At 41.8% G+C, this 17,047-nt stretch overlaps 1 protein-coding gene and 1 pseudogene across 1 annotated transcript; one reads left to right on the top strand and one right to left on the bottom strand.

The window, feature by feature from the left end:
* Window positions 1–2,654: 2,654 nt before the first annotated feature.
* Window positions 2,655–5,131, bottom strand: LOC111954072 (forkhead box protein A2-like; annotated as a pseudogene).
* Window positions 5,132–13,700: 8,569 nt separating this feature from the next.
* On the top strand, window positions 13,701–15,758 carry LOC111954474 (protein CEBPZOS). Its single transcript, XM_023974253.2, has 5 exons — window positions 13,701–13,782; window positions 13,989–14,106; window positions 14,200–14,244; window positions 14,662–14,743; window positions 14,881–15,758. The coding sequence occupies exons 2-4, from the start codon at window positions 13,989–13,991 to the stop codon at window positions 14,739–14,741; spliced, it is 243 nt and encodes an 80-aa protein (XP_023830021.1). The 5' UTR covers window positions 13,701–13,782; the 3' UTR covers window positions 14,742–14,743; window positions 14,881–15,758.
* Window positions 15,759–17,047: the final 1,289 nt, after the last annotated feature.

Here is a 17,047-nt window from a genome sequence, read left to right as displayed (position 1 = left end):
GTATATATATATATTTTTATCATTATCAATATTGTGTCTATATAAACATTGCTTATAGGCCTACACATAATGTTCATATTTCACTTACGGTATAAATTTATATTCGAAGAAAAACGAATATTAATTCAACACTAGAAAGAAATTTCAATCTGGCAAGTAATTGCCGATAAAGCACAATGCACTCTCATACCAAAATGCATCAATCAGAGATGCTCTCCATCCCTTTTCAAGAGATACATTTTCTTCTCCATGCAAAACTATCCCCTGAACGAATCAACATTTAATYAAAATAAAAACAAAAATCTATCCACAGAAAGACCACAGGCATGAACAAGGCTCAAGAGAAATTGTCCATTGACATTTTTGAATGCCTACTTCTGGATAGGTTTGTTGCCGTTGGACATTACATTACATTACATTTAAGTCATTTAGCAGACGCTCATATCCAGAGCGACTTACATGAAAGCGACGAGATCTTGGAAGGCAGCAAACTGCTTCGGAGGACTGAAGTCATCGCAGCATTTATTTGAAAGCTATCTCTGTCAGTTTATTTAGCCACAACGAAAGATGTCACTAGCTTGCTAGTTTAGAATAAAACAATATTGTTTTAAACTGATGATATCGATTTGTTTAATAAACTTTGCATAAGAGAGACATTTGAAATATTTGTGTAAATGTAGCTATCGACACTAATAGCCATATAGCCTAATGTAAAGATTGCAAATGTGACTTTGAGGCGTTTACTGTAAATGTATGTTGTTTGCAGGTTCTTATCCGACGCATTTTGCACCGATCAATGATGACCATGAGTCGGTCACATTAGGGCAGTGCGACCCAATTCCGGTTCTGGACGGCCTAAACTCYAAATACTTCTGTTTTTTGTTTCTACCTTGGTAGTGAATTGCACTCAACTGGTGTCCCAGGTCAGAATCAGTCCCTTATTAGAAGAAGAGGATGAAAAGCAGAAGTGTTTCGGCCCCGACAGGGGCGGAAATTGGGCAGCCCTGCATTAGGGGATACTGTTGGTAAAATGTAGCAAAATGTGGATGAGATTATAGTCCTTTTCACACATAGGGCTTCACTTTATTTTTTGGGGGGGGAGTAAATGTTTTTAAATAAAAGGTTAATACGCGTTAGTTCGTTCTTTGTGAACATGGCTTATTGTTCACGTTTTCTCGGTGAAAGCAACACGGGCTGCCATTCCATCCCGAAGTTGTTGATGTAATCAGAACGGGCTCTGACATGGGTTCAGTTTATCAGTTAGGATCAGTGGTGAGTCACACGTTAAGTGGTTTAAGAGCAACACAGTGTCAGGGGCTCCATGTGGGACTAACATCACCAGCACTTTCATTGTGTACTGTTCTTTCTCCCTCCCTTGCACTTGTCTATTTTACAGGAGCTATTGTGCGATAATGGCACAAATGTCATGCATCATATGCAAATGATGTTGGTGCTCGGTGGGGTTCAGGGAAGGACAGGTGTGGGACATATAACGGGAAGTCATTCGAGAATTGTCATGGTTGTCCGTTCATGTCATATTAATAATAGGCTAAATAATAAATAATGTGGTTAAGTTACGTTTAATAATATGAATAATGCATTATTATACATTCTTTTTGGTGTGGTGCTTTTCGTTTCGTTTCTTGGCGAAAATAAAAACCTTTTTCCTAAATGTGGGCAATTGGATAGGCTATAGTGGTGCACTATTGAATAGTATTTAATATTATATATCAGGGATGGGCAATTCCAGTCCTCGGGGCCCGGAGTGGTGTCACATCTTCGCCCCATCCATAGCAAACACAGCTGATCAAACTAATTGCATTCTAAAGTGAAGATCATGTAGTTGATTGTTGGAGTCAGGTGTGTTAGCTGGGACTGGGGAAAAACTGTGACACCAATCAGACCCCCGAGTTTCCCATCCCTGGTATATATAGGGTTATATGTAGTGGTGTGTGTGTGTGTGTGTGTGTGTGTGTGTGTGTGTGTGTGTGTGTGTGTGTGTGTGTGTGTGTGTGTGTGTGTGTGTGTGTGGTGTGTGTGTGTGTGTGTGTGTGTGTGTGTGTGTGTGTGTGTGTGTGTGTGTGTGGTGTGTGTGTGGTTGTGTTTTGTTGTTTTACACACGTAGGCCTATAAATACAGAACCCTTACTTTACTCATTGATGGTGCTTATCTTTCATTGTTTTATATTTGCCATAATTGCTAGCCTTTCTAATAAAGATGCTCGATGTTTTTAACATTTTTGAATCATGCAGTTAGGCCTATTGAATAATTAGCCTGTATTCTTATGTTTCCTTATAGTAATGCACAATAAAGGTCATATCAAAAAACATCAAATAATACTTTAATATAGATTTTCAGCAGCTCATGAATACAACATGAACAACGTATAGTTATAGGGATACACAAACGTATTGGCATAGAGAATGTCTCACAATTTGTAACACAGTTACGCCTTCAAATTCATGTAAAAATGGCTGTATGAAATCATTTCTTCCCATATCAAACATAATTTGAACGAATTTGCAATGAGACAGGTCCCTTCCATGTCCAATGTCCATAAAATGTGACGCATAAAACAAAAAAACTACAATTTACAAATGTACAAATTGTATTGCTAGAAAAGTTAATTGAATGCTGATAAAAATCAAGAAGAGTTACATGATTGGCCTCGAATACACACCTTGTAGTAAGAAGTGTCTGTGGGTGTCGAAGCAACATCTAAGCCCGTTTTTAGTCGACATTGAGCCCATGGACGTGCCCCTGTCACGGTGAACCATAGCCGTGATACTGCCAATCATCTGTTGCATAGAACGTTTGTTAGGTCGCATTTTGTGGTGCATGCTGGCTGCTGCTCCGACGACATTAAGATTGTTGATGGAGAACGGGTGGTTGAACTGACATAGTGGTGCTCGGCTTGCAGGTGCGCTTCGTGCACGAGCACGCGAGTGATGTTGAAAGACGGAAGATGGTGTGTCTGTGGGACCAGGAGTGGGCGCGTGCTCGGGGGGCTCATTACCTGCTGCCGGGGTTTTCGGGTCAGATACGGGCCGTTTGAACGTCTTTTAACGACAAGGGTATGATGGGGTGATTCGATTACGGCGTTACAGCTGCTCACGGCCTCTGGGCGGCTGTAGGGCCTCCCTCGGAAGTTTTTCCTCCCGTTTCCCTGCGGAGGTCTTTCTCGCAGCGCTGAACCGCTTTTGGGCCTTCGGAGATAGCAGCCGTTCTCAAACATGCTTCCCTGAGTCCCGGTGAAAGTCCAGAAAGATCCTTTGCCTGGTTTATCCGGGGACCTGGGCAGCTTTGAGGAAGCAGTCGTTGAAAGATAGAAGAGTGGCGCGATAGAGTTTTGGGCCAGCGCTGCTGGTTCTGTCTGTAGAAGGGGAAGAGGTCCTGGACCATGTATAGCTCATTCAACGTCAGCATCTTTGTGGTAGACTGCTGTAAGGCCATGGTGATGAGAGAAATGTAGGCAATATGGGGCTTGGCGTGCGTATAGCTTCTCCTGTAGTTTTGGGGTCCCTTGACCTTATGTTGGAGCTGTCCATACATGGGTGGCTCATCACGCTCATATTGCTATAGAGGTCAGGGCATGCATCGATGGAGCTGGTGCTTATGGGGCTCATATTCGGATTCAGCGTCGCGTCATGCCCGCCATCCCTGCTCCCATCTACGTGGCAGTGGCGCCGGAGCCCGGTGACATCCCGGCCATGGAGTGGTTCAACACCGTGTTGACTGTATGACATGTTCATTGGGGCTGCCTGTCATGTTGCTGGTTGAAGTCATTCCAGGCATGCTCATATAGCTGCTCATCGAGTTCATTCCCAGCCCGGTGTGTTGTGTCATGTTTCCAACTGAGGTGTAGCACTGAAAAGAGTGCACGAGGTCAATAATAGCTTTAACAATGTGAAATAAAGACTTCTAGTAAAATGACAACGAAATAATTAGGCCTACGTAAATTAGTWGTCATTTAGATAAACATGTATTTTTTAGTCGGTTAAATATCAAATTTTAGTCTATAAATTGTAACGTCACAATTACGTTCAAACAGGGAAGTGCATATACATCCTAAAGAATATTGTAAATATTTTTTTATATTTTTTATTCCAAGTCTGATTACACGGCAAAACGAAAACGATTGAAAAGGGAAGGAATGGATCAACGAATAGCCCAGTGAGGCGAACTGGTCACGGTGTTCTCCGTAATAATTCGATAGTCAAAATAGAAATGTGCCTATAGGCTTGAATAATTAGAAATACATTTCAGATTCAATTCGATTTTCAGAATATTAAATAGCCTATTCAGGTCATATATTTCGTAAATGTCCTTTCCATTCTCCCTAGAAATTGGTCAGGATATCGAAAAAGACCCACTGGGCACACACTGGTTGAATCAACGTTTTTTTAAACATTTAAATTATATTAGGCTACGTTGAATCAACTTGGAATAGACGTTGCATTGACGTCTGTGCCCAACCGGGGAGAGATCCGGGAGGATTTGTAGGTGCCTCAAGTCAATATTTGATCACAAAGTTAATATTATCTCAAGGCTAGTATTGAGTTGTATAGACAGCAAAATACATATATAAACTCTACCCACCTCGGGCTCTCCGTAGTAAGCACTCCAGTCTGAATGCTCGTGTCCTTCCATTTTAACAGCGCTTAGCATTGTGGACAGTCCAAAACAAATTTCCCTCAAAAGCCTCAGTCTCAGCAGAAAATGAAGTGAAAAACGGCCCTAAAACCGATTTGGGACCACAGGCTACCCAGGTCGTTTAGTCTGCTTGCTGCCTAGTGACTGGTTCATGGGTATCTTTCTGCCCTGAGTGCCTTCAGACACTGTAAAGCGACTGACGATGACAGGAGTTAATGACGTTGGCTCCTCGCCTTGCTGTGGTATAGCAGCACTGCGTTTCGCTGAGCGCTCAACCCTCCAATCCTTACTCCTTCAGTGCCCTATTTGAATAATCTGCTCACACCTAGACACGAGCCTCATCCGTTGACCGTCGATTGAAGCTTACACCTGCGCTGGCTGAAAAGGCCAGACCCATTTAAAAGGATCCAATACATCAAATGTGATTGTTTTCCTCCAGAAAAAAACGACAAGGAATTTACAATTATAAGAGGGCTTTATATTAAGGGCTTTATATATATTATATTAAGGGCTTTATATTAATGCTATTCCCTTTCTCTGTGTTAGCCTTAATTATGTGATTTGGCATCTTCTGACCAACCGAGTATTATTGTTTCTATCAAGGAGTGTGGACTTCACCTCACTTAATTTATATGCGTTTCACATTTTACAGTTTTAATCAAAAATGTAATGAACATTTTTTGGTCAAAATAAACAAGGCATTTCTGAACCAGTTATTTTCACAAAACCACAATAATACACCGATGTAAGAAATAGGTCAATTGATACTGGGACATTATGGGTATAAACCACCACTTTAAATACTTATTTAGGCCACACTGAATACCGATTTGGACTATAACATGGTAATGTTTATATTTCAGCCATAAGTACAGGGGTCCATGCATCGATTCAATTCTGCTGTGAGGGAGCCATAAGGTACACAGTCGTGTTGACGTCAAAGCAGAAATTCGTAGAACGTTGTGTTCCACCTATTTGAATTTCGAAACATTGCAAACATTTTAGGGTCAACTCGAGGGAGTTTATAACATTTTGGATAGTCATCATTCATTTATATGCCGAATATTGTGCATATTTGCCTCTTGAATTATAATTATTACTGCAACTAATGTAATTGTATTGTATTTATTTTATTATACGTCCATTGTGTAATAGAAAATACATCAGTCGGTTACAAATGATTGAGCTCTAAACTATATTATATTTCAGGCTAGGCCTATTTTAATTACCCCTGATTTCTTTAGTGGCTGTTTGGAGAATAGAGAGTATTCAAACATAGCATAGCACTGTCTATACTCTCTGTCTTTGACCATAATTCTATTGACTTTTGTGAGGGCCTTGCTGCACTATGTTTGATATGACGGTTACAAGAGAAGTTTATCTAAAGTGTTTGATCACTAGAGATGGAATGGATGTCCACAGCAATTGCTGATAAAACCAGCATCGGAAAACAAGGATACTATTGAGGTGATATTAACGGAGCAGTTTAACTGGTATTGTATTTGCCGAATACACACGAGTGCACGCGCACAGGCCAGGCTACATCACGATGGAATCTTTAGATCATGGTGTTTGAAGAATGTCTGATATTTAATTTTGATAACTTTCATAACAAACTATTCCTAATGACTATCAGAATAATGCAACGAAAACGTTAAGCCATACGCTATATACATAACACGAGAACCATACACGCAATTACGAACTGCTTCTGTCAACAAATTATTAATGCTGTTATAAATATATATAGCTTATGGATATGTTATGAAGTAATTATGTGCCATTTTATTAAGGTTACTGTGTAGACTATAATCAATGGCAACTTGTGATAATGTGTTGCTGCTGTCACATAGATAGTTAACAGATGAAGGTTCATGTCAGATCGCCTTGTGTGGCCTCACATTCTTATGGGCCACTGTTGATAGCTGCACTATTGGGTCAATCAGGGTCTTCTCACAAGCAGTGAAATACAGTATTATAGTGGCCTATTGCTCTTGCCAAATGTGCTGAGGTTGATCAATCACAAAGGGTGTCAACAAAGGCAGCACAATGGCCTTAAAATCAAGAATGACATTAGAAGTAGAGTAGAACATAGCATTACCCTCAGAACAAGTTACCTACCATCTCTTTGATTCTGTGAATGATGTGTTTGAAGAGAATGCACTCATGTAGAATAGGGAAAAGGACAGGCATGACTGTGGATGTGTGGCGATCTCAAAGAAAGGGACAGGCATGATTGTGGATGTGTGGCGTTCTCAAAGAAAAGGACAGGCATGACTGTGGATGTGTGGCGTTCTCAAAGAAAAGAGCAGGCATACTGTGGATGTGTGGCGTTCTCAAAGAAAAGGACAGGCATGACTGTGGATGTGTGGCGATCTCAAAGAAAGGGACAGGCATGATTGTGGATGTGTGGCGTTCTCAAAGGAAATGCAGGCATGACTGTGGATGTGTGGCGATCTCAAAGGAAATGACAGGCATGACTGTGGATGTGTGGCGATCTCAAAGAAAAGGACAGGCATGACTGTGGATGTGTGGCGTTCTCAAAGGAAATGACAGGCATGACTGTGGATGTGTGGCGTTCTCAAAGAAAGGACAGGCATGACTGTGGTGTGTGGCGATCTCAAAGAAATGACAGGCATGACTGTGGAAGTGTGGCGTTCTCAAAGGAAGGACAGGCATGACTGTGGAAGTGTGGCGTTCTCAAAGAAAAGGACAGGATGACTGTGGATGTGTGGCGTTCTCAAAGAAAGGACAGGCATGACTGTTGAAGTGTGGCGTTCTCAAAGAAAAGGACAGGCATGACTGTGGTGTGTGGCGATCTCAAAGGAAATGACAGGCATGACTGATGGATGTGTGGCGTTCTCAAGAGGAAATGACAGGCATGACTGTGGATGTGTGGCGTTCTCAAAGGAAATGACAGGCATGAACTGTGGATGTGTGGCGATCTCAAAGATAAGGACAGGCATGACTGTGGATGTGTGGCGTTCTCAAAGGAAAGAAGAAGCAAAAACAGCAACACAAAACTCTAACATGCATTTACATTTTCAGAGAGTGGGGACAGGAATGTGCCAGTTTCATTATGTTTTCCACTGTGGCATAGGGATATAAAATCCCCTTAATTAGTTGTTCTACCAGTTACCCTCGTCCGCCCAAACAACTTTTCAAGAAATACAAAGACAAGAGGTTAAGCTTGTGATTTATCAAAGCAAAATTCATAAAGAGTCTATTCAGTGTGAGATGAAACCACAAAATGCTCGCGGCCAATTGCCTATAGTGACAGCAAATATACCAGAGTGAGTGAGTCTTGAGTCGGGGCCTTTATCCTGTGCAGCTGTGACAACGGCTGTTGGCTGCAGGTTTGCGGCTTGCCACAGTGTGTTTACCTGGAGATGAATCTGAAAGGCAGCGGGACAGAGAGGACACACAACCAAGGTGAAAGGGAACAAGAGACGGCTGTTTCAGATCTGAGGAGAGCAGTTTTGCACAAGCTGGCTGGACCATCATGCACTCTGCGCACACACACAGGGGCCCGAGACCCGGAAGAGCGCAGTATCTCAACCAATACGCTCCTTTTCATATTGAAAGCATATTGTGGGTTGAAATGGAAGACAGTTTAGATTTCACAGGACCCATTAGCATTTAATTCAGCATTCCAGGTCCCTGTCATGCAAAAAGCCTCTTTTAAGGAATAAATGATTAACCTATAGAAATAACTTTTTCTTCTCTTCTTTTGGTGTGGATGAGTTGAATGAACACGGTTTTATTTCAACAGTTGAGATATGCATGTATGTGTATTCTACTGTATTCTACTGTATACTATGATAGTAGTTTTTCATTACAGTAAATCTTTCTTCTGAAACCTATTATAGCTGACGGCTTTGTGAGCCTTTTCCCATCAGCCTGGTGGCTCTTGGCTTGGATATTACAGCGATTTGTTGTATCCCCTCATGTGAATAAGGGAAATACAAAACATGACATCACAAAGACACTTCCATCCATCCCAGAGACATCAAGCTACCTCACATTGTCCTCTGATTTTCATGATACAATTGGTGGTGTTAACTGAGAAACAGTGTGGGGCCTTCTTCAGTAGTACCAGCAAGAGCTTCACTGATGTCATTCTCAGCTCCATGACAAAGCTCCCTACCGGCAAACAACATAAGTGTCCAATCTGTGTTTGTCAACCAGAGAATGCCCCTTCCAGATCCTAATAAACCTTCTCCTTTTCAAGCTCTGACAGCTAACAGGCTAACCACAGTGGAGGCCAATGGCATGGCCACTCCTCAGTGATGCATCCCAAATGGCTCCCTATTCCTTATATAGTCCACTAATTTGGACTAGGCACCATACGATTCTGGTCAAAAGTAGTGCACAATGTAGGGAGTAGGGTGCCATTTGGGACGCACCCTCAGATTACCACCTCCTCAGCCTCCTGCAGTTCTGGACAAACATGGCCCTTCTCCATATGAAGCACAATGAGGTAGGCAGGGTGAGAAACAGCCGCCCGGCGGGGGAGCCACCACTCATTCCCAGAACTTCCTGGGCCGACCCGTCTGGGCCTTCCCCTCAGCAGTAGCAGCCAGCTGCCTTCCTGGCTAGGCAGCCCACCCTAACAGCCAGCCAGATGTGTGTATCTCAGGTGAGCAAATATTGTCACTTAGTTAAGACTTCTGTGTTCCCCTCCTACAGAGGCTGGTGTATTCCTAGGGGCTGCAGGAAGTGCAAGTAGCACTGTGAAGTTCCCTGGAATGAGAAGTTATAAGATGCACAGCGGGGGGGGGGTTAGCTAATTAAACTAAGGGATGCCCACCTCAACCCTCTATCACTAACCATGTACGATAGTTAACTGGGTACGATAGTTAACTGAGTGCGATAGTTAACTGGGTGCGATAGTTAACGACAGCATATGTCCCAAATGGCACCCTATTCTCTAAATAGTGCACTAATTAGTTGTGTTGCTGCCTACCCTCACCACCTGGAGGCGGCCTGTAAGGAAGTCCAGGATCCCATGGTTTAATCCCATGGTCCTTAGTTTAGTGATGAGCTTGGAGGGCACAATGGTGTTGAACGCTGAGCTGTAGTCAATAAACAGCATTCTCACATAGGTGTTCCTTTTGTCCAGGTGGGAAAGGGCAGTGTGGAGGGCAATAGAGATTGCGTAATTTGTGGAGCTGTTGGGGCGGTATGCGAGTTGGAGTGGGTACAGGGTGTCTGGGATGAGGGTGTTGATGTAAGCCATGACCAGCCTTTCAATGCTACAGATGTGAGTGCTGCGGGGCGATAGTCATTTTGACAGGTTACCTTAGTGTTCTTGGGCACAGGGACTATGGTGGTCTGCTTGAAACATGTAGGTCAGGGTTCCCCAACTGGCGGTCCGTGGGCCTAATTTGGCCTGCGGGTGTTTTTGGGGGGAAACATTTAAATTAAAATGTAATTTTATTATTTGTTTTGTTTTTCATAAAGGACTGTAAAAACACCAAGAAATGATCTCCAAGTGAATTTTAATTTAAGAAATCTGTTCCCAAGTATTCCTATGCATAATAGATAGACATATGATCATGTACAAATGTAAGCAATGTTTGAAATTATTATGTTTTAGTCAAACATTATATCTGATTGGGCTTCTTGCGGTCAATTTGCAGTCTACAAATGATTTGTAATCATGTTCCGGACCTCCGTGTTCCGGAAATCGGCCCGCAGCTGAATCTAGTTGATGATCCCTGATGAAGGTATTACAGACCTGGTCAGGGAAAGGTTGAAAATATCAGTGAAGACACTTGCCAGCTGGTCAGCACATGCTCTGAGTACGCGCCCTGGTAATCCTTGTAAATGTTCTCACATCGGCTATGGAGAAAGTGATCACACAGTCGTCCAGAATAGCTGGTACTCTCATGCATAGGTTCAGCGTTGCTAGCCTTGAAGCGCACTTAGAAGGTATTTAGTTCGTCTGGTAGGCTCACAACACTGGACAGCTCGCGGCTGGGTTTTCCTTTGTAATCAGTGATAGTTTGCACGGATGAGCGTCAGAGCCGGTGTAGTAGGATTTGATCTTGGTCCTGTATTGACGCTTCGCTTGTTTGATGGTTCGGTGTAGCGCTATTTCATATAAGCGTCCGGATTAGTGTCCCGCTCCTTGAAAGTGTCTGCTCTAGCCTTTAGTTCAGTGTTGCCTGTAATCCATGGCTTCTGGTTGAGATATGTACGTACGTACGGTCACTGTGGGCACGATGTCGTTGATGCACTTAATAATGAAGCCAGTGACTGATGTGGTACTCCTCAATGCCATCGGATGAATCCTGGAAAATGTTTCAGTCTGTGCTAGCGAAACAGTCCTGTAGCTTAGCATCCGCTTCATCGGACCACTTCCGTATTGATACTTTCTGTTTGAGTTTTTGCTTTTAAGCAGGAATCAGGAGGATATAGTTATGTTCAGATTTGCCAAATGGAGGGTGAGGGAGGGCGAGGGAGCGCTTTGTATGCGTCTCTGTGTGGAGTAAAGGTGATCTTGGGGCGGCAGGTGGTGGTTAGAGCTTTGGGCCAGTAACTGAAAGGTTGCTAGATTGAATCCCCGAGCTGACAAGGTAAAAATCTGTCGTTCTGCCCCTGAACAAGGCAGTTAACCCACTGTTCCTAGGCTGTCACTGTAAATAAGAATTTGTTCATAACTGACTTGCCTAGTTAAATAAAGGTTACATTTTTTTCACCTCTAGTTGCACAGGTGACATGCTGGTAGAAGTTAAGTAAAACTGATTTCAGTTTTGCTGCATTAAAATCACCGGCGAGCATTTTCTTTTTTGTTTATGGCCCTATACAGCTTGTTGGGTGTGGTCTTAGTGCTAGCATCGATTTATGGTGGTAAATAGACAGATACTAAAAATATAGATGAAAACGCTCTTGGTAAATAGTGTGGTACTGTATTCTAACTCAGGTGAGCAGAACCTTGAGACTTCCTTAATATTGGAGATCACTCAAAAGTTTTTGTTAACAAAGAGACACACACCCCCTCCTCTGAGCTTCCCGACGCAGCCGTTCTGTCCTGCCGACGGATAGAAAAACCATCTAGATTTATATTTACTATGTCGTTGCCCAGCCACAACTCATAGGACATTACAGTTATTCAGATCACTTTGATAGGATAGTCTCGAACAGAGCTCATCCAGTTTATTCTCCAGTGATTGAACGGAGTGTAGAGGTGATTTTATCCACTCCGACATAGTTTCGTCAGGTGTCCCGCCCTCCGGCCTCTATAGCGCCGTCCCCTCCTTCTTCGATTCTCAGGATTTGGGACTGGTCCGCGGTAATTAATATGTTGTTCTCCTCTGACTCATTGAAGTAGAAGTCCTTGTCCAAATTTAAGTTAGTGACAGCTGTTCTGATGTCCAGAAGCTCTTTTCAGTCAAAGGAAACAATGGCGGAAACATTATGTAAAAAAAAAAAAGTTATGATCACTGCAACAAAAAAATACACTAAATAGCGTACATTTAGCAAACTATTTAATCACATTTTGGGTTTATATTTTAAATACAATTCCCATGACCACTGGTCTATAAAACAGGTTACATTTTTGTACTGAGGAGGACTCGCCTGCAGACAAAGTCAAGTCAAAGATACTTTTATAACTAACAACTGCCCTATTCAATGGTGGTCAACCGGTCTATATGTTGATATTGTCTACATGAGCAAGACCAAAGCATTCTTTGACCGTATGATTATAGATTGCCTTCTAAACATTTTGGTCCCACTTTAAACAAAGTACAACTTATAAAGGCTTTATATAGCATACATAAAGGCTTCATAAGCACTACAGAAATGCTTCACAAATAATCTATAAGCGTATGTCATTGTCAAATGTGACATAATGCACTATGTACAGATAACTGCCAAAATAAAGGAAACACCAACATAAAGTGTCTTAATAGGGCGTTGGGCACCACGAGCCAGAACAGCTTCAATGCAACTTGGCATAGATTCTATAAGCGTCTGGAACTATATCGGAGGGATGTGAAACCATTCTTTGATTAATTTTTTTTTAATTTGGTGTTTTGTTGATGGTGGAAAACACTGTCTCACGCGTCGCTCCAGAATCGCCCGTAAATGTTCAATTGAGCTTAGATCTAGTGACTGAGACACACACACCCTTTAAACCCCTTATGCTCCTTTGAGACCGCTCTTTCAATAAGTTACAGAAATCTCTTTTTCTAGCCATGCATGGTAGCCAAAATAATGGGTAACTGGGCATTTTTATACATGACTCTAAGCATGATGGAATGTTAATTGCTTAATTAGAAACCACACCTGTGTGGAAGTACCTGCTTTCAATACACTTTGTATACCTAATTTACTGAAGTGTTCCCTTTATTTTGGCAGTTACATGTACATAGTGCATTATGACACATTTGGCAATTCATCTTACAGTGGAAATGTAATGTCACTCTTTATACACCATTTATAGAGTCTGACATAAGCTACAGATGATTTGTGAAGCATTTATGTAGTGCTAATAAAGGCTTCATGTATGCTATATAAAGCCTTTCTTTATAAGTTGTACTTTGTTTAAAGTGGGACCAACATTTAATTTAATAGTGCATAATACTAAACAGACATAATAAACGCATAAGGCATTCATATTTAGAAGCATATAGATTAATCTATCTGTGAGTGCAGCTGCCTGTAGGTCGTCTCTCACCTTTCTTGTGAAAGAATCTGCGGTGAAAATAAGATCCTCTCTCCTCCTGAGAAATGTACATGGAGATGTCTTTTTTCTTCCTACTAGGACAGTGCTTCCTAATTTTTTTCACTCATGCCCCCAATTCACCCCCCCCCCCCCACCCCCGCCCTTAAATTAGCCTTTTACTTAATAAGATGGTGATATGGGAATAGACAAAATATTACATCAGTATTTTCTGTGTAAATTGAATTGAACCCCCTAATCATTCATGTTCATTTTAAGAATCAAATTAAATAGATATATTATCCCTGCCTGTTATCTTGAGTACAGTGAACCCTTGTGGTGAGTTCTCTCAGTAGCAGGGCGCAGTGCTAGGAGAAATGCTTTTCATACTGCCCTGAATGTCTCACCTGCGTTTCCGTACTGCACTCAGGAAGTAAAATTATACAAGGGCATGTAAGGTAGGTTGGTATCATATACCAATATAACCTAGTTCATTTGTAATACAACGTGCATTTAATGTTTTATGATATTTGTACTAAAAGGTCTGAGTTGACAGTGCGTACTCGCRTTCTCTGCTGAAATGAATAGCTGTCTGCGAATTTAGATTGAATGCATTGCGGACTCTATTGAAAGTGAACCTTACCCAAGCCTCCGTCTTTCCTAGATGGCCCCCAAACCATTAGCACCGTTAGCAAAGAGACTGTTCAAAGGAGTAGTARTACTTGAAGTGGCAGGTGTGCTAGGTGCTTATGGTCTTTTTTACAAGATGAACACAAGTCAAGGTATTATTTACATTTTTATATAGAAAGGACGTCATGGACTCTACCTTGGGCTATGTACACCTTTGTAACAACATTTTCTTTTTTTGTGTTTAGATTTCAGGAACAGTATGAACAACATGCTTCCCTCTGTCCTGGAAGGTAAGGGCTGTAGACAGTTCAAAACATACACAAACTGGAGGAATTGATCCTCAATTCCAAACTGCACAGCAATGAAATCAGCCCCAATTATTACACCTTTTTTCCCCCAGTTACAATTACTGCAAACCAGACATCTCCTAGTGTACTGTTGGTATTTCTTGTATAAACCTATACAAAATACAATACAGAGTTAAAATAGCTATACAGAGAATACATCATTTCACAGGCATTTAGTAGTTTCTCCAATGATTGGCAGTACAACCTGGAACTGGCAACAGGGTTAGATTGAGGCAATACACCGGTGTATTCATTAGTGGAAACAGTTGCAAAACATTTTGCTACAGTGGGCATGCTGCCCACTGAACCATCATGTGATTTAATGTGTTGAAGGCTGAGACACTATCACTCTCTTTCCAGTTTATTACAAGTCCAACGAATATGCTGGAGTTTATGGGATTCGAGAGAAAGACCTTGAAGATTGGTCCAAGAAGGCATAGAGGTGTGTGAACACAAACATAAGTCTTCTTAGGTCCAGAAAGTATTACTTCTTCTTGAAAGTCTTTTTTTTTTTGGATTGCCAAACTGGGGCTTGCCAAACTGTTTCTTCTTGTTAAACATGGCCTTCTTCTTCCGTAGGGTCTTGACGTCTCTGCCTCGGACCCAGTCGACTCTCTGGGCTTCCCACTTGAGCTGCCTGACACCTGGAGGAAGAGAAGACGGAAGAGCATTGAGCAAAAACCACAGACTGCATCCTCTACTAAAGTTAGGTCATCCTCTGTATTCAAAAACCTGCACCATATGAAATGTGCCCGGTGGTTATCATCTTAGGGTTACCTTTAGATCAGTGGTTCTCCATCCTGGTCCTAGGGACCCAAAGYGGTGCACATTTGTTTTTGCCCTAGCACTACACACCGGAATCAAAGCCTGATGAGTTTACGATTTGAATCAGGTGTGTAGCGCTAAGGCAAAAACTAAAATGTGCACCCCTTTGGGTCCCCAGGAKCAGGATGGAGAACCACTGCTTTAGAGCCATCATGCTTGAGAGAATAGTCTATTCTGTGCAACTTTAAAAGGACTAGTAGAGTATGACTGGGTGTGCTATAGGGGGTTGACGGTTAATCGGTTAGCCACTGAAAATACATTTGACCGGTCATGCTCATCAATCTATAGGTTAACCTGCATTATTTGGTGGAATTAAATTGGCGTGTGTGTATTTTCATTAGTCGTCATGCATCTTATTTATCACATGCACACACCCTAGTTTGAGGAGTGGAATGACCTGTCAGACAGCGTAAGAGCAGGTCCTCAAAAAGCTGGTACTGGAGTGAAACATGCTTTTGTATGCCCAGTCATTGTGCAACAAATAATTCTAAATGTAATCGTGTGTTAATGGTTTTGATGGCCACGATTAAAAAGAGCTGCCATGTTTATTTATTATTAAAGCGCATAGGCTATCATGTCACTCATTACTTTACACTAGTATCTAGCCAACTGAGTAAAGTAATTTATATGAATTGGCCCGTGTCTGTTTTTTTCCTGTTAGGTGGCACACAATAGGACAAGGATATATTCAATAGGTTGATTGCCTGTACTGAAGCCAAGGTTTACCTGCTTTGTCTTTGTTGGCCATAGCATTCATGCCGATGTTGTCAAACTTAGAACCAGCATTTTCATCCAACATATACCCAAACTGTAAAAAAAAAAAAAAAAAGAACATTTAGTTTCATACAATAAACAAACTCTTAAACAAACGGATAGACATCAGCACACCAACTTAACATTGTGGGAAATATGACAGGCATGACCATCTCACCTCTTCAGCAGATGCAAACATGGCTGTGTCCCCCTTTCCTTTTCTTCCCTGGTTTGGAACCTACAATGAAAGAATGAACATGTCAGATAAGATTCTACACTCCTGAATGAGATTCGGAGCAGTTGAACAGTACAAACAGAGGCCCAGCTACTAACCTAAAGAACCACTGAAGTCAAGATCCTCTGATGCCTTCCTCATTTTAGAACCTGGCCTTATGTGTGGAACCTCCATCTCATCTGAATCTTGAAGGGAAGCCAATATATTTGATAAGAATCAACCTTTTTATACATTAATAACATTCACAATTAAGGATGCCCTTTTGAAATGAATTTTGAAGTTAATTTAAGTCAATCTGCTTACCAGCGTTATCATCATCAAGTTCTGGAACTGAAAGACAAATTAGAGTCAAGTGTGAACCTGTAGTGGAGGTATAGGCTCGTGGGAGTTTCTACCATATTATTAAACCAGTAATTTCAAAATAGTGAAGGGAAGTGAACCAGTGCACACCTTGGGAGGAAGGAGAGAAATTGTGACATACCTTCCTCATCATCCTCCCCAATGCTGTCCATGAAGGCCCCTCCCTCCTCCCTCCTCCCCCAGTTCATCTCCAAAGTCCTCCTCATCCAAACTGCCTAGGGACACATCATCCAGATCATCATCCAGGTCTGAATCAGAGTCATCCTCTCCACCCTTCTTCCCCTTCTTAGATTTCATCTTGATATTGCTGCACCACACACACACAAACTGTTAGATATATAATTGGAAACCATTTCAATGCAATGTTTGATGCATTTTTACATTTTAGTCATTTAAGCAGACACACTTATCCAGAGCAACTTACAGTAGGGAGTGCATAAACAAACAAAAAGTACTGGTCTCCTGTCGGAATCAAACCCACAACCATGGGGTTGCAAGCGCCATGCTCAACCAACTGAGCCACACGGTACCACATAGGTGTACAAATGAATCACTTGGTGTTATCAATGCAAA

The sequence above is a fragment of the Salvelinus sp. IW2-2015 genome, linkage group LG28 (assembly GCF_002910315.2).
Source record: "Salvelinus sp. IW2-2015 linkage group LG28, ASM291031v2, whole genome shotgun sequence".
Taxonomy (NCBI): domain Eukaryota; kingdom Metazoa; phylum Chordata; class Actinopteri; order Salmoniformes; family Salmonidae; genus Salvelinus; species Salvelinus sp. IW2-2015.
Note: the sequence above shows the minus strand (reverse complement) of the source record. Positions and strands in the feature narration are given on the sequence as shown.